General features: G+C 37.3%; 1 protein-coding gene and 1 long non-coding RNA gene across 2 annotated transcripts in view; one reads left to right on the forward strand and one right to left on the reverse strand.

Moving 5' to 3' along the window:
- LOC149746757 (uncharacterized) overlaps positions 1-23,821 on the forward strand; it is a 50,666-nt gene that overhangs the window by 3,849 nt on the left and 22,996 nt on the right. The window contains exon 2 of the long non-coding RNA XR_016389004.1: positions 9,664-13,810. This is a non-coding gene — a long non-coding RNA (uncharacterized LOC149746757). The remainder of the gene's footprint in view (positions 1-9,663; positions 13,811-23,821) is intronic.
- KRT222 (keratin 222) lies at positions 1,488-10,963 on the reverse strand. Its single transcript, XM_022558249.3, has 6 exons — positions 10,776-10,963; positions 7,231-7,359; positions 6,285-6,505; positions 4,617-4,693; positions 4,306-4,441; positions 1,488-3,900 (listed from the first exon to the last, which is right to left on the reverse strand). Exons 1-6 carry the CDS (start codon positions 10,869-10,871, stop codon positions 3,672-3,674), a joined length of 888 nt encoding a protein of 295 aa, XP_022413957.1. The 5' UTR covers positions 10,872-10,963; the 3' UTR covers positions 1,488-3,671.

Here is a 23,821-nt window from a genome sequence, read left to right on the forward strand (position 1 = left end):
AAAATAGGGAAAGGGAGAACAGAACTCTGTCTGAGCCAAATAGCTTATAAAGTCTGGATATTAAAAAAAAATTCTGGCTCTAGGAAAAATGGTGAAATAAGCTAGTTTTCTCAGCTGTTTCTGTGAAGGCAGAAGTTATGGCTATTCAGTTGCTATCACTAGAAATTGTTGTGAAATATTGAAGCCCGGAAGATTTCCAGGTCTGAGTGATTCACGAGGTTTTGTAGACTTCGACAAAGTATGGTTTGTTTTTACAGCCTTCTGCATTACCTTCAAAATACCTGGGGATTTGGGACATGAACTTTGACACATGGTGTGGAAAAGGATGAAAGTGTTTGAAAACAGAATGGTCCTGGAGAACCTGGGGTATGGTCTGTCATCCACAGGCCTGATTTGAGGGTCCAGGGCAGGTGACAGCAAACTGCAGGTGCAGGCCAGGACTGGGCTGCCTTCTGTTTTTGTAGTTTTATTAGGACACAGCCATGCCCACTTATTTACATATTATTTATGTAGCGGCTGCTTTCAGCTATAAGGGCAGAGTTGTATAGTTGCTACAGGGATTGTATGGCGCGAAAAACCTAAAATAATTGCTATGTGGGCTTTTACAAAGTTTGCCAATCCTGGTCTAGGGTCTAAATGGGTGAGGGAAACTGGAAAAGGCTTGTACTGGTTTGCACATACACCTTATTTCAAAATGTTTCTTTGTAGTACGCCCATGAATGTTGGCAATCTATGTGTACATGATGGCCATAACTTATAAATGTAGAACTAAATTCTACCCTGTGCACAGACTTTCCTTTCATTTCATGTGTTGCTAATTTGAGTAATGTGTGTATACATATTATTTAACTGAAGTTTATATTTTGGCCCATGTACCATAACATGATTCCATTGGAAACTTTCAAATTATTTTAAACTTTTTTTTTTTTTTTTTTTTACTTTGGAGAACATTTTGTACTTTAAACTATCATGGTAGAACAGGTCAAATTGGATAACTCACTGGGAAAGAATAACTCTTCTGACATTAATTGAAGAATTTAAAAAATTCTCTTTACCTGTTGTGTTTGAACTATTACTTACTCATCGTCATCTATAATTGTCCTCACAAATTCTTCTCTCCCAGTGACCATTTTCATCCAAATAGTACTGTATATTTGAGTAGTGCTTTGCCAAATATTTTCACATGTATATTATTTCAAACATTTCTGTGAGGTAGGCAGCGTAGGAGTTCTGATCAACCACCATCTTTCTCTTAATTTTCGGGTGTGAAAATTGAGGCCTAGGGAATTTAAGTGATTCCTTCCTGGTTACATGGGTCATTACTGACAGTCCCAGGGCTGATATCCTGCAATTGTTGGTAACTGGAATTATTATTTACTTTTGTATTTTGTTATGGAAGGGTGCATTTGAACCATTTCAGAGAGATTGAAGAATATTCATTTCTATTCATCCATCAAGTGAGGATAATATTCATCTGTGGGATTGTTGTAAGAATTAGAGATTGTGTACGAAGAGGCTGAGTACAAGGCCAGGAGTAGAGTGAGCACTCTGCAAATGGTGGCTCCTGTTATACTTTTCCCAGGATCATGGGATTATTTTTATTTTTAATTAGAATATACCATTTATTAGAATATACTCTTCTTAATTTTTCTGTTGTTAAAAAAAGTATAAAAATTGTGCTTTTGTGCACCTTGGTTACAGTTTTCTTCATCCCCCAATTGAGCTAACAATATTGGAACAATTAAAACAATGTATCAAACTCAGAAACATTGCAGGTTTGTAGTTCATGTTTCAACTTTTTTTTTTATTGTAGTGGTATCATTTACTTTGGTAAATTCATATCCCAATTTAAAATGCCCCAAAGCAAATAAAACTCTGTTATAAATTCAAGTCCTGTATTTTAAAATGTACACGTAATACACACAATAGCTGCGTAGTGGAATTACTATAACAAGCAGTTACATTCATGATGCCCAGTACTAAGTTTTCGACACTGCGTATAGATTACACTAGATATATTTCTTTATTTATGATACTGTTACTTAGGACAGTAACTTTAGTACAATAGCTTATACGATTGCATTTCCAAAGCTTTAATAAAGTTAGTAGCATTTAACTAATATTGAATGAAAACATTTTTATGTGTAGGATGTATTTTAGGTCAGATGCTTATGCAAGAATAAGCACTTAACATGCTGTTGTATCCTTGACAAAACAAAATCATCCCTTTCACTAAACAGAATAAGCCAGGCTAAAAGAAATATGATGTAATCAAAAGAAAATTTAAATGTGATTCCCTGTATTATGTTAAAGATTATTTAACATAATTTTCTTCTGGTTAAAATATACTTTTTTTTTTTTTGGTTGAAAGAAAGAAGAGAGAAAGAGAGAGGGAGAGTTGTAAAGGCTGTATTAATATGCTAACAGCTGTAGCCCTTAGATGATACTTTAGCTGGGAAAAAAGTATGGTGAGTTGTACTCAATGTTTTTTTCTGCTTAGAAAAAAATTGATAGCCTATAAATTTCTAATGTTTTAAAACAGGTATTTATTATTTAAGGTCTTTAAATATACCTGTATTAAACAAATTAGGTTGTTTAAAAAACTTTGCAACAATACTTGACTTATTCACAAATATATTTTCTATCCATATTTATTAGAGTTTGAACAATTTAAAAACATAAATCCTGTAAATACTCTTAGCTTAGATAACAACACTGTTATCTTAATTCACATAAATGTTTGAACAATACTGTTATCTTAATTCACATAAATGTTCGCAAGAAATATTTATAATACTTGATAGAGTATCTTTAATGCTTGCATCAGAGACTCAAATTAATCACATTTAACTTTACAGATGGAAAAGTGGGGATGGTGAGAGGTTGGATTAACTGTTCTAGTAATTGGAGTAACTAGCTTTCATGTTCTTTTTGTGCAGCTGGACTTCTGATTTTTTTGTGGGGGAGGACGCAAACTTTAAAGTTCTTAGAATAAAGTTAACTCTCTGGAAATCAGGTAATGATTACAAAAAACTTTCAGATGAAGATTAATCTAATCATCAAATTAGCCCTGGGGTGTGTTCTATAGTTTGCTCAAAAGATCTTACAGAAAATAACTTCTATTTTTCTACCTGTGCAAATTATTATCTCAAAAGGGAAACATTTGGTTAAGTGAATAGTCCTCTTTAAAGGTTCATTTATAATTGCTTTCTTTTTTTAAGTAGAAAAATCTTTTTCGATATAACCAGTCATGGAATAATGATGAATAACTCAGTGTGGTTCTTAACATAATACAGTCATATTTAAACAGACTATTCCATTTTCCTTAGAATGTTCAGACACTGAGTGAAATTTCAAAGGCTTAACTAAACCATCTTAATGCTTACAGTCTCTGATAAAAATTTCAAGGGAAAAAGAAGACTATTTGGAGAATAAATAAAATAGAAACTGTACTAAATTTCTGAGTTTACGCTCCCTCTGTCCAAAAAATACAGCTATAATTAGATTCAGAGACATTTTGTCGCCCCCCCCTTTTTTTTTTTCTGAAGAGTCATACATTGGTCATAACATACACACTTAGTAACTTACATTTTGGGACAGAAGGTGGTCAGCAGGCCTACCTTGGTCCAATCTAATGTCATTTTCACATCAAGTCAAATACTGTCTTTGGATTAATTAGCTGCTGATGGAGGTTTGATAGAGGGGATACTGCATGATCTTCTCATGATAAGCCTGACTTCTATATCTGGTAGATTATCCTGCTTAGTCTGTAAACACCCTTCATCAGTGGCTGCTAAATGAAGATCAAATCGAAGAGAAACAGATTTTTTCCTTAATCGAGGGTTATCTTTAAAGAAGGAACCTTCCCATTCTTTAATAACTTCATCCACTTTCTCTGTCCTGAAATGATAAAATAAATCTTTCTATATGAAGAAGTATGGCTATAGTAAAAAACATGTATTGTATATGAAAAATAAATCAAGAAATGTAATTTATATTTACATTTTAAATTATAATTTATAATTTACATTGTGGCATTTATTATTTATATTCTTTAAAAATCATATGAATAAAATGTCTAACTGATTCTATGGAATTCTCATGTTTTAGTTATATTTTTGGAAAAATGGTCAATTAAGAATGTAGTACTTCATCTGAGTTTTTGTTTATGTATATTTATCATGTCAGGTTAAAAATCACAATATATAAAATTATGTTTGGAAACGTTCAAAGATTGCTGAGATTACTCAATTGAAGTTAATTTTTTGGGCATATGTTCACTGTTGGTCAAAATTTTTTACTTACTGAATAGTGCCATGAGCTTCAGTGCTTTCTTTCACGACATTTCCATTTAATATTGCTTGTTTGGTCACTGTTTCCACTTTTTCGTTCTCATACTTCTGTGGGACTTTTGTTGAAAAAGATATTTCATTTATAATGGCTGTGAAAATATTATTTATGAAATATTAAATTACAATGTTGAAGTACTATTCACAGTCAATTTGTATGTCAAACTTTATTCAAATATTGCTTGTTTTTGCTACTTTAGAGTATTTATAATCCCTATAAACAGGCACTTCACTTTTTAAGTTAGTTAACTTATATCAGAAACTCACCTGAAGGTAAAACAAAACCAACTCTACTTGTGGTAGGTTTTTGTTCTTTTTTCCCACCTTGGATGCAACCATAATATCTGAAATTGGAAAGAATTATAGGAGCAACATTGTATTAGCGTGTAATTGAAACAAATGCTCACAAATAAGAGAATGGATAAATTGTAGTATAGTCATACAAAGGAAATACTACTTAGCAGTGAAAATTAGTGAACTAAGGGTATACTCTATCTGTAGGGAACAATCTCCCAAGTATAACATTGAGTGGGGAGAGAAAGATACATTGTAGCTAATTTTATCAAGGTTAAAAAACATGCAAAACAATTTCACATTTTGCTTAGGGATATATAATGAGACTAATGAGACATAAGCATCAGATCCAGGAGCCAGGTTAGACTGAGGGAAGAGAATGAGATTGGTGGGGGTGTGGTTTAGGTGCTGTGGGCGGGGATTGGGGGGGACTTCAATAACATTGTAAATGTTTCACTTCTTAAACATGGGAGTTCATTATATTTTTCTTGATGCTTTGTATATTTATCTTAAATAAATTTAAGATACCTGTGTATCTTAAATATAGCATGATACAATTTTTAAAATTGTATTAAAGGAATGTTAAAGACCACTTTATCAACATCTTGAATGATTAGGCATTAAATAAAATTTACAACCATTTTATTTCATAATGCATAAATTATATGTATGTAGCTATATATATATTTACATAGCACTGTTTTAAGCACTTAACAAACAATTCATTTAATCCTCAGCAATCTTGAGGTAGGCAATATTATTCCCATTTTATAGATGAGAAAACTGAGGAACAGAAAGATTCAGTAACTTTCCCAGCATCACTTAGCTAGTAAGTGGAATATTTTTAATTCAATTTATGTTTTTCAAAGATTTAGTAAATGTCGAGATTTATTATAGGTGAAAGTAGTTTCATCCAGTTTTATAGAGGACTCAGAATTCTGAAGTAAGCAGGCATAAAGGTTTTCTTTTTATGGGAACATGGAAAATTGTACATTGTGCTGTGCTCAAAGCCATATGACCTTATAAGTGATTGCAGATTATGAAATTATGTGAAATAATAAGAATTCCTCTTTTGATACCTTTCGTTACCAGGATATCTGGAAATCTTTCAAATCATGTACTCAGAACAACATTGCTTTCCGTGGTTGTACTATAATAATAATAATAACATTATTATTATTATTATGGTTATAATAATGGTTATTATTATTTTGGTGTTTGATGTGTGTTGGGAGTGGGCCCTTGTGGGAGGGGGAATGTGGTAATGTGTGAATTTTTCAAACTTTCTTTGTGGGTGGTCCATAGAAGGCACTAACTAATTCTAAAAGGGGTGAATGGCAAGGAAAGTGAGAAAGTTAAGGAAGGTCATTTTTGTAGCGATAGAGAATTGTTTACATTTTGTTCTAGGCTTGCTGTGCTCTTTGTTGTAGCTAATGTCCCTGACTTTGGCTAGTCTGTTCATAATTTTGGGAGGCTGGAAATAGTTCTCCCACATATTTTTTGCAGTGAGTACTAATCCTGTTTTGTGGTAGGAACTCCGTGAGCATGCCTTGGTGATGATGGGTTTTAGATTTAATTTCTCTATCTCAGTGACATAAGTGGCTCTGTATTTCTGCTCATTCACTGTATGGAATTAGGTACCTGATTTCTTCCTTTTCCAGGAGGCGGCGATAAGTTGCGATTTCTTGTTCTAGCCTCATCTTCGTGTTGAGGAGCATCTCATGCTCTTGAAGCTGCTTTTCGATGCCGCGCCTTACTTCCTGTAGCTCTTTTTCTAGTCCTTCAATCACTGTCTCTAGGTCTTGCAGCTGCATCTGGTAATGTTGTTCACTGGCGTGTAGGGAGTTTTCAAGGCCCCTTTCCTGTTTTGTACAGATCTTCATCAGTGAATCAGGGAAACTAACTGTGTTTCTGAAATCTGATTTGCAATGTCTTTGTTCTATTGAGTTCTCTTCTTTCTTAAAAAGGTTGCAATAATTGTACAGCCCTTATGCAAGAGGTGTTTCCTTACAGCTTTAGGTATGACCCAAATTTTAAAAAGTTGTATTTTCTATTTACAGCTAGAGAGCTTACTATTTCAAAGGAATCCTGTGATAATTCTTATGGCCAAAAAAAAAATCTGCAGTGTGATTAGTTTATTATCACCCTAATTTATTTGATTTCTTAAATATTGAAAAATATAGAATATTAAATATCAAAGCCAGAGCAGACGGCTTATAAAAGGCATTTTCAGAAAGTGTTTAAATATTTTTCTATTAGAATTCTCAGTGGTATGGATAAGACTCCCCACTGTTACGACTTTGGATAATGACAAAGGCTCTATTCCCCCACTCTAACCATTAGAGAACCCCAGGATGATAAGCGAGGGTTATTTCATTTTTAAAGGTGTGAATAAACCTTGAGTGAATTGATAATAGTTATTGCCATGATGGAGGCAGGGCGGTAGTTGAACTAGGTCCATGGATGGAATTCAGTGATCTGATTTTCAGTTCCTCACTGGCCAGTAATGGACATTATTCCTTTCCCTCTCTTAATCAGATAACATCTGGGGATTCAATGGGCCAGTTGCTTTTGAGATGATTCTCACCACAGCATGGAGAGATTCAATTTCCACTTGCAGGTGATGCCACTGGCGTCGGGCTTCCTTGAGTTCTGCTTGAGCCGCCTTTAAAGCCTCTTCATCTTTGTCCATTTTTTTGCTTAGATCTTCCTCTAACTAGAAGAAATCCAACAACAACAATAACAACACAACAACAACAAAAGCACTCTTGAAAGTGAGACATTTAAAAGCAGTTATAGAAAAATAGTACAGGAATCAAATCGTTTTTTCTTTAAATTTTTAAATGACCAGTGCGTGTTCTGCTTGGTGCTCAGTTACTAATTAATTAAATTCATGAGCGAGTCAATTGCAGTCTCAGCCTCAGTTCTCTAGGATGTAAAATAAATCTCAAAATTCTTTTCCTACCATGACAGTCTATGAAATGTAGAAAAATACATTTAATGAGAAGTAAGTTTGCAGGACCTAAGTTTGAGACCTCTGATTCTTTTTTATTTTATTTAATTTTTTAATGTAGACCATTTTTTTAAAGTCTTTATTGAATTTGTTAATATTGCTTCTGTTTTATGTTTTGGTTTTTTGGCCGCAAGGCATGTGAGATCTTAGCTCCCCAACCAGGCATTGAACCCGCACCCCGTGAATTGGAAGGCGAAGTCTTAACCACTGGACTGCCAGGGAAGTCCTGAGACCTCTGATTCTTAACTTTCTATTGTTTATGGTATCATTAAGGAAGAAAGATAGAAAATTAGCTACTGCCCACCCCCACCCCCCATATTTTCTTGTAGGCTGCTTCATAAAAGCAGATAAACAGCTATATATCCTAAATTGATCATTTCTAGGACTGGGTATATGGACAGGATACTTTACAATAATTTACAGGATAATTTACAATACTGCTAGAAAGTGTATTATGAAACATTTAGAGAGTTAAGTTATCATAGGCATTAGAGATTCTATAATAGACTTCTGTATTACGAGAACCCATTGTTGATTTACCTTTTTTAGAAGGCAATGTTAGGGTGCACAGTGGTTGAGAGTCCGCCTGCCGATGCAGGGGACTCGGGTTCCTGCCCCGGTCTGGGAAGATCCCACATGCCACAAAGCGGCTGGGCCCGTGAGCCATGGCCGCTGAGCCTGCTTGTCCGGAGCCTGTGCTCCGCAACGGGAGAGGCCACAACAGTGAGAGGCCCGCGTACAGAAAATAAATAAATAAAAATCTATTGTACCACCAAATTAAATTTTTTACATTTTAAAATGCATTTTTATAAATACGTTAAGAAGTTCTAATTTTTGCTTCAAAATACTGCAATCAATTCCATACATTGCTCCTACTGCACTTCCTGGACCGGGGCACGAACCTGCGTCCCCTGCATCAGCAGGTGGACTCTCAACCACTGCGCCACCAGGGAAGCCCAATAGACTCTTTTTAAAAGGAAATATTGGATTAAATGAAAGTCAATAAAGTTTAGCATGAGGTATTAGACAACAGAATTCATTCATTTCTTTTGGTTTGTTGTATCACTTATTCTTAGTGTTAAGTTGGCAAAGCCAAGCAGCAACACATATCAGAGCAACTACAAAAGAGGATGACAAGAATTTTGGAAATAGAAGAGCATAAAAATGCTGGTCTCTTGGATGTTGAGTGAGGAGCTGGCAGCTAGGCTTGTGTGGTAGCTAGATTCCGAAGATGGCTCCCAATGAATCACACCTCCCCAAATTCATGTCCTTGTTTGGTCCTCTTCCACACTGAATCTGGGATAACCTGTGTCTTGTTTTAGCCAGTAGAATATAGCTGAAGTGCCAGTTCTAGGCCTAAGCCTTAGGAAGCCCTGATGACTTCCACTCCTATGATTTTGGGAGCTCTGGGCCAACATGTAAGAGATCTGGTTACCCTGTTGCAGAGGTCATGTAGAGAGGCCAGATGGAGAGAAACAGGCCCAGTTGTCTCAGCTGAGCCAGCCTTCCAGAAATGCCCTGCCAAGGTGCCAGACACAGGAGTGAGCCACCTTGGATGTCCCAACCTAGTTTTGCCCCAAGATGACTGAAGTCCTAGCCAATGTCATGTGCAACAGAAGAATAACCCCCACTGAACCCAGTCAAGCCACAGCATCGTGAAAGGCAATACAATTGTTTTAATCCGCCAAGTTCTGGAGTGGTTTGTTATACAGCAGTAAATAACTAAATTAGCTTATGTTTATTTTGTAATAAGTAAGTAATCAGGCTTCCTTGAATTTATTCCCGTTGATTTTCTAAATTCTTTGAAAAAAAATCCCGTAAAGTAGTTTTATGTTAAGAAGATGAAACAAAACTTACTGTAGTCTTGCTTTTTCACTTTATTCATTTCAGCATAATGACTTGTAAACTAAATAACTTGTATTTCTATTATTGCAAAATAAAATGTTTATTTGGCTTATAATTTTTAGAAATTGTCATCTGTTAATTGTTTTCTTCTCTTTGTAAAAGGTGAGTGAACTATTCCAACACTTAAATCAAATATCCCAGTGAATTTGCTTCATCTACGATGCTGATAATTCTTTATGAAGACTGAAAATGTTACCCAGAAGTTAAATGTATGTTGTTACTAAAAATGAATTGCATGCAGTAATGTCCTATGATTTCCCAGCAATATTTTTTCCCTTTTGGGTATGTTCTTAAGTAAACTCTTTGCTGTGTTTGGGTGCTTGGAATAGAACTTGTACTCAGATATGATAGGTAAACTGAAAAAAAAAAAATCCCTGAATTTCTGAATCTTTGTTTCTAAAAGAGTTGTTTATTCATTTGTTTAGAGATGAGAACTTAATTTATTACTAAAGGTGATTGTCACTTTAAGACAAAGTAAGTCTATGAAATTAGGATTTAGCTCTTATTTAACTTGACTCTCTTTTTAAAAAATACTTAAATATTGCATGCTTAGTATTAGAAATAAACATTTCTCATCTTTTAGTACAAAAGCAAAAACCTGTAATTGAAGTAGAAAGTCATTTTCGATTTGGCAATTTTGATTGTCCCAATTTATATCATTGTTTCTGAATGCCATGTTCACATACTCAGATGATTTCTATTTATAACAATCTGGTATAAAATTGAACTCATTAAAAAATGATAGAAACCTTTTAGAAATATTTTACTTAGTTTTATCTTGCAAAGTGTGGAAGCTAATAAATCTTACTATAAAGCTTGTCATTTTAAAGATGTTATTTATATTATCTCTATAAATAACTCCATAATAGCTTCGAAGGGTATCTGAAATGTTCCTTCCTGTAGGATGTCCAAAAGAGATTAGAGTGCACCATTTTACTGTATGTTGATTCCATGTTTTGTTAATGATAGTAACCTCATGATTTATATAAAAATCAAATGTATCAATCAACATTCATTTAATGGTTATTTAACAGGAATAATCACAGCCTTTCCCCCTGTAGTCCCAGTCACTTTGCAGTAAAACCTAAATTCCTTCCCCAGTATATGCTGCATTGAAAAGGAAATACTGTACCTCAGAGAGGCCGAGACAGGAATTGGATAGACATGGATTGTCTCCTTATCCTGGAAGATGCCTGTCTGTATGAAATCATTACCTGGATCCTTGTTGAGAGCACGGTCTCTATCTGATTTCTGGTGAGGAGCTTTTCATAGTTTGCCCTGATCTCATTGAGTAGCTGGGACAGCTCCATTCTTTTCCCATCCTCCACCTTGGCTATCAGAACCTTATCGATAGGATGAGTCTCTGCCGCAGAACCTGCACTGTCTGCATCGCGCGCAGAGACAGCTCCATGGAGCCTTAAAGACACAGAGCTCCTTTTTTTCCCCGGAAGCCACGGATATCCCGGGTTTCTAATCAATTATGCAAATATTTGATAAACCCTTTTCTCCTATTGTTGTTGATCTAGCAGAAGTGTCAGGCTCTCTGTAAAGTAACAGAAAAATGAAAACGGTCTCAGTATTCTTGAATTGGTTCTCTAAAACTGAGCACATTTGGGGGGGGAAGTTAATTTAGCTTGTGGAAAGGAAATGGGGCATAACATAAAGAAAATTGTATTTTGTTTTCCCAAGATATTGCGTGGAAATAAATCTGGGCTCAAAACATGGTAACTAAGCTTTCCTTTTATGGCTTTCCTCACCATTTGGATAATTTACACAGAAATGCTGTGGGAGGGCATTAGAATATGTTGTAAACCTTGAATATTCTGACAGTTATTGGAAAAAGCTACCATCAGATTCAGCTGACAGTTGTCGTCAGCCGCAGGACTGAATGACAGTATTTCTCTTAAATACATGCTGCGTGGCTCATGGTGGGCTGCTGGTCTGACCGCAGGCTTCGATATATTGTGGTGAATTCCTGAAGGTACATTACAGATGAAGCTATGGCTGGAAGTAAGTGCTAAGAGAGTGTGAGAGCTGACAGTTAACATTTCCAACGTTTTAATAAGGTTGAAGAAATACGATCAGATGGTCCCTGAGCAGGATGTGTTCATTGAGGTAAGATGTATTGTGGGGTTACCCCTTCATGAGTAAACAGAGTTAATGATAGCTCCTACTTGTAAATATAACATTTGTGCAGCTCTTCTAACTTTAAAAAGCACCTTTACGACTGTCATTCCATTCAGTAGTCACAATCCCTGTCATTTTGTAACCTGTAAAGATGACAAGCCTGAGGCAGGAGGGGTTAGGGCATGTTTCCCAAGGACGTATGGTGATGTTATGGCATCCTTGGGACTGGAACTTTGACTCCTTGGCTGTATTCCAAATATTGTCCCATCTGCCCCTGCATTATGTCTCTCCCCACCTAAATTCCTTGTTTAGCCTGGCAAGCTGGTTGTTAGATATGACTCAAAATATTTTTGAGATTAGATCTATCACTGTTGTTATTTGTAGAGTGGCTTGGCTGAAAGTGTATCTGGAGTGTAGTTCAGGAAATAATCAATCTTTGGCTCTAGTGCTCACAGGGCCTTTGAATGTGCATCACGCTCTTTTAATTTCTGAATTAACTCACTACTGGCCAGTCCAATCTGTGCTGGGCATTCCCACAGTCGTCTCCAAAGAAAGCTGGCTGACCAGAGCCCCTGCTGAGAGGCGAGTTTCCAGGTCATTCTTGTACTCTGTTTCATTTGACCCATGCCTCCTCCACCCTCCCCACTGGTCACAGTGGATTGGCCTGGGCTAGACACTTGACCTAAGGATAAACTATCTGTAGGTCAGAGACCTATGAGGTAGCCTGACCCAAAAGCTCTGACTGAAGAGCATCACTTATGATTATTTAGGACAAACTGATTCTCTTTTTTTGGTAATTGCAACTGAGAAATAGGAAGAGAATCAGGCATTGATAGTGGGAGGAGAATCAGGAAAGAATTAAACTCTTGTTGCTTTTTGTAGCTCCTGCTGTTCCCTGCCTAAAATCCAGAGAGCTGAACTAGATTCCCTGGAGGGCAGGCCTGGCAATCTGCATCTGAAACTAGCCTCTCGGGTATTTCTACCCTGTAGCAGTGCTTTCGATAGAAATGGAATGCAAGCCACAAATGCAAACCACATATGTAATTTAAACTTTCTAGTTGTCATATCAAAAGATAGAAACAAGTGAAATGAATTTTAATATATTTTATATATCTGAGATATATCATGTCATCAATATAAATTTGTCTTTTTTTCTGGCCACGCCGCACAGCTTGCAGGATCTTAGTTACCCCACCAGGGATTGAACCCGGGTCCCAACAGTGAAAATGCTGAGTCCTAACCACTGGACTGCTAGGGAATTCCCTCAATATAAATTATTATTATTAATTTATTTATTTATTTTTGCGGTACGCGGGCCTCTCACTGTTGTGGCCTCTCCCGTTGCGGAGCACAGGCTCCGGACGCGCAGGCTCAGCGGACATGGCTCACGGGCCCAGCCGCTCCGCGGCATGTGGGACCTTCCCGGACCGGGGCACGAACCCGTGTCCCCTGCATCGGCAGGCGGACGCTCAACCACTGTGCCACCTGGTAAGCCCCAATATAAATTATTAATAAGATATTTTACATCCTTTATTTTTGATACTGTCTTTGAAATCCAGTGTGTATTTTTATGCCCATCTCAATTTGGATGAGCCATGTTTAAAGTGCTCAGTAACCATGGGGCTAGTGGGGGAAGTCCCTGTATGTACTTGTAATGTAATGCACTTGGGCACCCATTCAAGTACCTAATTTTGTTGTATACGAGGGTCCCGAATCTTAGTCCATTTAGTGTTTTGCCTGTCTTACACATAAATGTTGTGATCAGGTTTTATTCTAAGAAGCGTACCAGAGGGACTTCTCTGGTGGCGCAGTGGTTAAGAATCCTCCTGCCAATGCAGGCGACACAGGTTAGAGCCCTGGTACGGAAAGATCCTACATGCAGCAGAGCAACCCACGAGACACAACTACTGAAGCCTGCGCGCCTAGAGCTTGTGCTCCGCAACAAGAGATGTCCCCGCAGAGAAGCTGGGGCTCCTCAACGAAGAGTAGCCCCCGCTCGCCGCAACTAGAGAAAGCCCTCTCGCAGCAACGAGGATCCAACGCAGCCAAAAAAAAAAAGTGTACCAGATAGAACTGATGGTGACACAAGTTTCTATCAAGTGGATTTCTCCTCCAGGCATTTGTAAGTACAAATCTCTTTTCTTTAGACAGACATATCAGTCTAACTGATCTTTTAATTTAGGGGATAATCTCATAGAGCCCGGGTATTATTTTGCTTATTAAGTGTAATTTCTTTAGCAGCTTAAATATTGTGAATTTCTTTTTAAATCAGTCACGCCATTTAATAGGATTATAGGTGCATAATTCATCAGCAAATAAAGATGTATTTTTCTGTACTTTAAAAAAATTGTTGTAAGTGACAGGACTTTACTTTGCTAGTTTGTCCTCTTTTTGTTATATTGCTGATTTTTCTCACAGGAACATGCCTGCACACGATCTGGTTTAATCTTGTGTTTCATGTATCAATTAAGAATATAATTAGACAGATCTGTGTTGGAACGTGTTTGTCAGCATTTTCCAGCATGTTTCAAGGTGCGTGAGCGAAGCTGACACGCATTTCCATATGTCCTGCACATGCATTTCGTGTCGGGTGATTAATCAAGGCATGGTACACACACCAGTGTGTTCTTGGCAGATACTGAATTCATTCTTTGCTGTTGAAACTCAAGAGTAAAACCCAGGGCTACTTCTCTAACCAAAGATTTGGCTTTTGGGTCCTATTTTCTCTGGCATTTTCCACAGCACTCCCCTTCCTACCTTGTTCATTGCAGCCCAACACATGGATTGTTTCATGCTCCAAAAATGACCATTACTAGAGAGTGAGGCCAGTTTAGGATACCAACTATAAACAGTCTCAGTGTTTTACAAATACAATGCATGTTATATTGTTATCATTGCAGACCATAAGCACTAAACAAAACTATCCAGGAATAGTTCAATTTTCTTTTCTCTACCCCTTTTTCATCTGGAGGTCCCAACCTTTGAAGTTGTAGTTCTTAGGCTAAAACTGTGCACCCATTCACTGGTCCCACTTGAGCCACAATATTGGCCTTTCTTTTCTGGTCCCTGAAAGAGAGATCTTTGTTGGGTCCCAAGTACATCTTCTTCACCAATTTGACAGGTGTTCCCTTAGCTTCCCTTCCTGCCATTGAAATACTGATTTTTCTAAACCTCCTTCCTCTACCTGATGACATTGGCCCTGCTGTCTTCTGGTAAGTGTCCTGGAGAGTCTAGTCTTAGTTAATTTCCCCTTATCTTAGTTTATTCTAGACAATTTAATCCCTTTTACTTGCATTCATTCTTTCTTGGATTTTATCTTTTTGTCTCTCTTTAAACATTTTTAAAAATTTATTTTATTGAAATATAGTTGATTTACAATGTTGTGTTAATTTCTGCTGTACAGCAAACTGATTCAGTTATACATATATATACATTCTTTTTCATATTCTTTTCCATTATGATTTATCACAGAATATTGAATAGAGTTCCCTGTGCTATACAGTAGGACCTTGCTGTTTATCCATTCTGTATATAAGAGTTTGCCTCTGCTAATCCCAAACTTCCAATCCATCCCTCCCCCACCTCACCGCCTTGGCAACCACATGTCTGTTCTCTATGTCTGTGAGTCTGTTTCTGTTTTGTAGCTAAGTTCATTTATGTCATATTTTAGATTCCACATATAAGTGCTAGCATATGGTATTTGTCGTTTTCTCTCTGACTCACTTCACTTAGTATGATAATCTCTAGGTCCACCCATGTTGCTAAACATTTTAATTTCGTTAATTTTTTTTTTTTTTTTTTTTTACCTAGTCCATTCTCATAGCTTCCTGCCCTGCACAGCAGTTTTTAGCATCCTGGTTGATAGTCCCCATAGTTTCCTAAAGGCATCGCTTAATTCTGCTCAACTCTTCCCCTGAATGCAGCTGTGAGTTTTCTTCTGTTCAGCCTAGCCTGTATTTCTCTTGATAGTACTCTGTAACTATTACTTAACAGTTCATAATTCACATGTGTTCATTCATTCAAGGACATTTAAAATTTTAAATGAAACTTTTGAGGTAATTGTAGATTCAACTGTAAGGAAGAGGACAGAGAAATCCCACGTGCCCTTTACTGAGCACCTCCAATAGTAACATCTCATGAACAAAGGGACAAAATGACAACCAGGATATCGACACTGATGCAGTCAAGATACAGGACATTTCCATCGCCACAAGGCTCTCTCCTGTCGTCCAGGGCCTTTTCTGAGTGTTAGCTCTGGGCAGTGTGCTGGGCACCAGGAGGGGTGCAGAAAGGAAACAGATACTGATCCTGTTGAAACTGCTTCAATTCAAGATAGAAAGTGGGAAGTGCCACAGAAAGGCATCTCTGAGGAGGGAGTAATTATTTTTTGCTGAGGAGATCAGAGAAGGCTTATAAGGGCAAATACAAATGAAAAATAAGAGGCTTAATTCTCTTTACCGAAAATAAGGGAAGAACACCCCCCCCGGCCCCCCCACCTCTCTTTTCTTAGAGCAATTACTTTAGAAACCTTGTAAATTCTTTCTCTGTCTCTTTGAAATGTAAGTGAACCCTTTTCAAACCTAAACAAGCCTTTGGCCAGGTTTATGACCCAGGAATCTCTTTCTCAAGGACCTGGAACGTATTTTGGAATGTGAACATCCGAGGAATATAGCACCCCTGTCTCCCAGTTCTTGTGGGAAGGTAGGAGGCTCTCTCCAGAACTACCTCCTGTTACAAGAAGTGTACTTTTCTTTTATATGAAGCCATTAGTGAACACAGATGGTAGCCCCAATCACCAGGCAAAGTTGCCCCAATTACCAGATGAACTATGTGACAAATGATGTCAAGCCCTCTTACTTGAGGACTGGTTATCATTTGTCTTGAGAACAGGGATGTAATGGGTTTTACCTGCTTGGCTATAAAAGGTTAAGATTTCCTTCTGTCTGTGGTCTCAGTGGATTGAATTTTATGTTCAACACATTCTGGTTTAATGCTTATTCAATAGCAAAATGTTTTCTTTCTCTAATACTTTTGTGGAGAGGTTTTCTGGATGAGAAGATTTTGTTTTTAATTATATTTCCCCAACAAGTTTAACGGAGTAAGCAGTCTCTGATCTTGGCTATGAAGGATAGCCTACATGTTATAGGCAATCTATTTAAAAATATCTAACATTTCCTATTTGTAGTTTAGCCCACACTTAGAACCCTATTTTAGGCAGGTGGCAATGGAGGCTTTGCCTTGCAATTAAAAAAAATTAATTGAGGTGAAATTCACATAACATAAAATTAACCATTAAAAGATGTACAGTTCATTTAGTACATTCACAAGGTTAGGTAACCAACACATCTATCTAGTTCCAAACCATTTTCATCACCTCAAAAGAAACCCATATTCATTAAGCAGCCACTTGTCATTCATCTGATCCCCCAGCCTATGTAACCATCAATTTGCTTTGTGTCTTTATGGGTAGCAGCACTAATCATAATACTCCAAATGTGGAAATAACACAAGTTTCCATCAACAGGTGAATGAACAAACAAATTTTGGTATATCCATACACTGGAATATTATTCAGCCATAATAAGGGATGAAGTACTGATACATGCTACAACATGCATGAACCTTGAAAACATCACACTACGTGAAAGAAGCCAGACACAAAAGGACACATCTTGCATGCTTCTGTCTGTATGAAATATCCAGAATCGGTTAAAAAAAACATTTTGTTTTTTGGAGGGAACATTCTAGCACATATGGGTAGACATTATATGCTAGACTTTGAACCCTTATCACAGGTGGTGTGGTCTTCATGTAAAGTGTTTTCTGGTAAAGAGTAGCAGTAAAGAGGGATTGGTGGGAAGTAGAAAAATCAGAGGGTGGCTGATGGTGGGGGACACAAGAGTTTACAGAAATTCCCCTGCTTGGCTTTGAACATTCATCTTAGCTAAGCAAGCTGTGTCTCTGTGTGAAACTTCTCTGACGTTAGTGCTGGTTGCTTCCTAGGTCTGGATACATGCTGGATACACAACTGTTATAGTAGCGATTGTCTGGTCCTCAGAATTGAGCATGTATGTGTTTCAAATGCCTTGAATGCAGGACTCAGCTTTAGTTTTCCTCTTTTGTTTTCTCCAGTAGCTTCCCCAGGACAGATTGTGTGGGCACTGGGAAAAGAACAGTGTGGATCACATTCAAATGTATGACATAGTACTTATTTGTAACCCAAGTTCATATATCTTTGGATATTATTTTTGCTTATTGGTCTTCACATAATGGCTTGAATTACTGAGTTCTATTTTCAGGTTTAAAAGCTCTCCCACTGCACAAACTGGCTAGATGAACATGTCTATTCTAGAAGCAAACTCTCCACAACCTGTGTCTCCTTCTGCCTTCTTACTTCCCCATGGTGTTTATCACCTCCCTAGTTTTCTGCTGCCATTGCAGAGTCCTCTAACTTCTTCTGGGCTGGACTCTGCTCCCTGACAGCTGCTACCAGATGCATTTGTTTTTGTCTCCCCGTCCTTCTCTTCTTCCCTTGCTTTCAACTTTCCAGTCAGTCTCTGAGTATCCCAGCACCCTCAGCTGCTCAGCACTGTTGTATAGCTTTGAAGGACGCAATGTGTATAGCTGGTAGTATGGCAGCTGGTATTTACACGTGGATCCCTTTCTAAGTAAGCTTTATATATAAAAACAGGAATCTCAGAAGTGGTACATTTAGGCTCTTTATAAAAAGACATTTTACAAAAGAAATTTTAGCTGTACTGTTATTAAAAAAATGATATTTCCCCACAGGTTTGGAGGAGGTAGACTCTGACTTTGGCTATTAAATAAATGGCATTTAAAATATATAGAGATTTAAAAATTTTTATTTGTTCACAACCTTTAAGTGAGATTCAAAATGCTTGGTAATTGTTTTCTCCTTAACTAGATTGTGAACTTCTCAAGGGCAAAGAGCGCATGTCTTGTTTCTTTGGAAACTGCCCCAACTCCCACTAATTTAGTGGGGTTTCCTACTAACCCCTTAGACTTAACGCTTGCTTTTGAACAAACGAATGAATACCAGAGTAGATTATCTTTTATTGATGTTATATCTTGTCTTGAAAATGAGTGGCTATTGTCAAACTTCTCTTAAAAGTATGTTTTGAGTTCTGGAATGTTCATGGCAAAGCTCTGGTTTGTTTTGACTTTCTTATTGTATAACCATGAGAGGAGTTGCTCTCTTAGGGATTACTGCTGTACATTTAGGATTGAATGATAATCTTTTCCTCTTGCGCGTGGGGCTGTGTTCAGATTAAAGACACTAATACAGCATACTGGCAATTTTTGTGTAATGCAACTTAATTACACCTGTAGATCATATCATTTTACATGAATGTAATACTTCTACCTTCGTGAACAATTTTGAGCATTTGGAGGAAATGCTGGAGTCTGTAGATTTTAACCTTGAAAAATCATTATCTTTGAAACCTCTCCAAGCAGCCACAAGACTAGCTACTCATGTCTTGAAAGAGCTGTTCATTGAAGTCAGCACTGTTTGAGAATTAGGAAAGCATTTTCTATTCTCTTTGACAAATTCTCAATATTAATCTCAAAGATTGAGTAAAACAGAACCCACTCTTTTTTCAACTGTATGATCCTATATGATACCGTTGAAGGTTTAGCTATGCTACCTTTTTACTTTTAACTATAACTTTGTGTAGTTAACAATAACTTCTGAGCTATCTTTGAAAGAATCTGGTATTAAGGTTAAAGTGTGCAAGATTCATTTTCTGATTTTGCGCTTAACACAGTTGTCGAGTTCTTGAAGGCTGTAGTCTGCAATTCTATTTGCGGTATAAAATGTTCTGAAATTTGTGAACGTTTAAAAATTTCCTTCTCATTTTTTTTGGCGTCTCAATTTGACTTTTATTCCTCTTCTGCTTCTTCCACCACTGGTGCATTCAGTAAAAAAAAAAAGAAGTTTTAATATATTTTAAGATGTCTTTTGGCTTAAAATACAAATGATCACATTGGGAAATTAATAACACTTTCTGAAATTTAGTCCAGCCTATATGAAAACAAAGCTGTCGGTAGGGCAAGAATAGTTGCCATTTAGTGATTCCATGTTCTGCTGCACCTTTTCCAAATATCTCCACACCGTTGTCTTCAGAAAAAATCATTATACTAATCCATTAAGCTTCAACTCCTTCATAATCACTTTTGTCAAATGGCTCATCTCCCCAGCGGCTCACACCATCTATGATTTCTGACTCCAGAAGTGAAATTGGGTGATATGTGGTACCACAGGTACCACAAGCTCAGTTACCCTCAAAAATCATTATCTTTGAAACTTCTCCAAGTGGTTAGAAAACCAGTGACTCTTACCTTGAAAGAGATTTTCACAGAAGTCATCACTGATTGAGAGTTAGGGAAACATTTTCAGTTCTCTTTGAGAATCCTAAATCTTAACCTTTTAGGATTAACTTTGATCTTTTTTCAACTGTATGATGCTATATGATACCTTTGATAGTTCAGCTATATTACCTTATTACTGTACTTGCCTATTCTAAACAATCAATAACTGTCTTTTGAGTTGAGTTGAGTACCTCCAAGACAGACTCTGCATGATTCCGTTCTGAATTTGTGTATTTTTGTGTGTGACTCACTTCTGGAAAGGACCTCTCTGTTGTGCTTCTTGAGATAATTCATACCTCAAAATATATTTAGTTCTGAATTTCTAGAGTTGTATTAGTTGTAAAGTCATTTTTAAAGTGTACTCTAAAAGTCCAACTGTTTACCAGTTGGTTAGGATTTTGGCTGTGTATAATAAATTTTACATACCAATTAAGACTACTGTGTTTTTCATCCTCTGCATAGTTACCTTAGTGAAACTTGTAGGCAATTGTCCATTGTATCTCTGGTTGTCTATTGGATATTTCCAGTTGGGTATTCCATTGTTACATCAAACTCAATATACGTACAACTTGCTCTATTATCTTTTCTCCTAATTCTGCTTTCCCTCCCAACTTTCCAATTTTTATTCTGCTTTAAAATTGAAAAATTTTTGTTTACCCTGTCTTAGCTCTTTGAAGTCTAGTAATTGACCAAATCCTGTCTCCAGATTCTTTATTTCTCCCAGGATTATCTCAATCCAGAAAAATTTCAATTTATCCTTGAGTTGCTACAGTAAGCTACTCACTTTGTCTCTAGTCTCTATCCCCACCACTCCAATCCATCTTGTGTGCAGAGGTCGTGTTAATTTCCTTAATCAACCCTTGATAGGTTACTCCTAAGCCTAAGGCTTCCAAGAGTTCTCTGTGGAACTTAACATTAGTTTCTACTCCTCAGAGAAGCTAAGACCCTCCATGGTTTGACCCTATTCCATGTATCTAATCTTATCCCTGTCATTCTCCAAAGGTGAATTCTTTATTCTGCCAGATTCAACGTCATAGTTCCATGTAAATCATGGTCAGTCCTATCACTTTTCCTTCATTCATATTGGCTTCATGTCTGCCTATTCAAATCCTTCCTTCAAAATTCAAGCCTTTTTACTTTATTGAAACTAAAAGCATTATTGAATAGATGCATGGTAATAATTATAAACTGTGTACAACGTATTGAGAAAAACAATGCAGCAAATACCCATGAACCACACTCAGAACTGAAACGTTGTCATTACCAGTACAATTGAGTCACTTGCATGCCCTCTTCCTGCCCCTGAATTTTGTGCTTATATTTTATTTGCTGCTCTTTTTAGTTTAACCTTTTTTGTTTGCATTACTAAACCATACATCGTTTCATAATGGTACAGTACATGTTTTTCAACTTTACATAAATGAAATAATTCTTAATTATGAAACATAAATTAGGTAGTGATCATTTGAACACAAAACATTCTTGTAAATAACGGCCTTCTACAGTGTATTCAGCTAAAATATTTTTTTCATTTTTAGGATTTCATTTATTTCTAAAAAGAAAGATACTCTTTTCATAACTTGTGACTCCAGTATACAAATAAGCATGACTTCATGTAGTGTTTCTCTCCTTGGCTTATGTCTTCCATTGTGCCATTGAAGGTAACCATGTCTTACTTTGTCTGAAGCTGTCGGCTACTAGTTTTATATTGTCAGTCTGCAGCATGAAGCTGGTGTCGTTAATGGTTGCATCTGATATCTGGGAAAGCAGGACACAAAAAAGTTGTGTTTGTTACACTCACATTTGTAACTTCTGTGCACTGGTATTTAGCGATGACAATTTCAGGGTCTTCAATGAAATTTTAGATGTATATGATGCCTTAATGACAAATACATTAAATAATTGCTTAAATATTTCTTTATAGCATTTATCTCTTCTTTTGAGAATAAAATAACTGTAGGCAATTTACTTAGTCTAATTTCATTTAAGTATTTTGGAGACATTTCTACAACTCTTTCCATAAAATCAACTATATAAAAGTGAGCTAATTAGAAAAAAAACTAATATTGCTAAGAGGTATATTTTGTTGCTTGTTGAATTCCTTAATCTGGTTAAATTGAGAAAAGTACAGGTATATGTGTAAGATGTTCCTAATCTTTTAATATTTTGTCATTTTTAGTGTAGTTCTTTCATCCAGCAGAGCAAGGTTTCTTACCTTGTTTTGAAGTTCCCCAATTATCCTGTAATATTTCTTGTAGTTCTGTTTTGCTTCTTGACCATTAGCTCCAGGTCCAAAATTTCTTATACGATGCTTTGATTTTATATTCAAGTATACTGTTTGCCTGCTCCAGAGCGCCACCTGGTCCAGGGAAACTGTCATTTAGATTTCTTTTCCTATTCTTCCCTCACCTGCTCCCAAGTTGGCACTCCCGAAGTTGGTGGGAAAAAGCTCGCCAGAAGCCACCTAAACCACATTTCTCCCCTACAAGTCTTCTTTTCCCTTGACCAGAGACTAATTGCCATAGACTTGATTTTTGGGCAAAGTGTGACATGAAAGGCTTCAACCCTGCAAAACCCAATGCCTCCAGGAGGGTATTGAGAGGTATCAATTAGTAACTCCTTTTAGAGCTGATAAAGTGGATGCTTCATCTCTGATAGAATCACTTTAAGGATTTTTTTTTTTTTTTGCGGTACGCAGGCCTCTCACTGTTGTGGCCTCTCCCGTTGCGGAGTACAGGCTCCGGATGCGCAGGCTCAGCGGCCATGGCTCACGGGCCCAGCCGCTCTGCGGCATGTGGGATCTTCCCGGACCGGGGCACGAACCCGTGTCCCCTGCATCGGCAGGCGGACTCTCAACCACTGCGCCACCAGGGAAGCCCGGGGGATACTCTTCATTGCGGTGCGCCGGCTTCTCATTGCGGTGGCTTCTCTTGTTGCAGAGCACGGGCTCTAGGGGCGTGGGCTTCAGTAGTTGTGGCATGTGGGCTCAGTAGTTGTGGCTCGTGGGCTCTAGAGGGCAGGCTCAGTAGTTGTGGCACACGGGCTTAGCTGCTCAGCGGCATGTGGGATCTTCCCGGACTGGGGATCGAACCCGTGTCCCCCGCATTGGTAAGCAGGTTCTTAACCACTGAGCCACAAGGGAAGTCCCTTGTCTCTTGTTTCTAATCTCTGTGAGGATGGACGCCACCTCCAGCATCCTCACTGTTCTTGTCCATTGTCCTTTGAGGTCAGAAAGACAAGAAGAACCTTATGAATCTCTGGATCAAAGGTCAACAATGAACGTCTGTATGCAGGTTGGCATTGGCTCTTCCTTCTTATCCATAAGTCCAACTCAGAAAAAAGAAACACATTCCTCTTACTTAAAAGTCGACTGGAGAGCTGAACTTTAGGGTTTCAAAATAAAGCCTATGCCTGTTGTGTGGTTTTAAAATAATTTTAGGGCGGATAATAAGGTGTGAACACCCTGTCCTTAACATTTTATTCAGCACTCTAAATAAATTTCACAATCCAAAATGGTTCAATCATTTCAGTTTTTAAAATCGAATGAGCTCCTTTTACCGCACAGTCTACTGCATCTCAGTACGCTGGCACCTGTGATCTGGCCCTTTCCATATCTGTCAACAATCATTTAGTACAAATACAGCATCTCAACACATGCCAAGGAAACCCAGAATGAGGATTTCATCTCAAGATAATTTTCAGAGTAGCCATATACTTTTGCCCTGACATGAGGCTAATACTA

Source organism: Delphinapterus leucas, chromosome 19 (genome assembly GCF_059928025.1).
Source record: "Delphinapterus leucas isolate spDelLeu-1000000601 "Yukka" chromosome 19, BTC_Dleu_Yukka2, whole genome shotgun sequence".
NCBI classification, from domain to species: Eukaryota; Metazoa; Chordata; class Mammalia; order Artiodactyla; family Monodontidae; genus Delphinapterus; species Delphinapterus leucas.

What these genes read in the sequence shown, in the direction of transcription:
- KRT222 (XM_022558249.3), bottom strand. Translation starts at nt 10,871, where the DNA reads ATGGAGCTGTCCCAGCTACTCAATGAGATCAGGGCAAACTATGAAAAG. An exon ending in TGCTCTCAACAAGGATCCAG is followed by an intron (nt 7,360 to 10,775) that starts GTAATGATTTCA and finishes GATTTCTTCTAG; the next exon opens with TTAGAGGAAGATCTAAGCAA. An exon ending in TTGAATCTCTCCATGCTGTG is followed by an intron (nt 6,506 to 7,230) that starts GTGAGAATCATC and finishes TGTACAAAACAG; the next exon opens with GAAAGGGGCCTTGAAAACTC.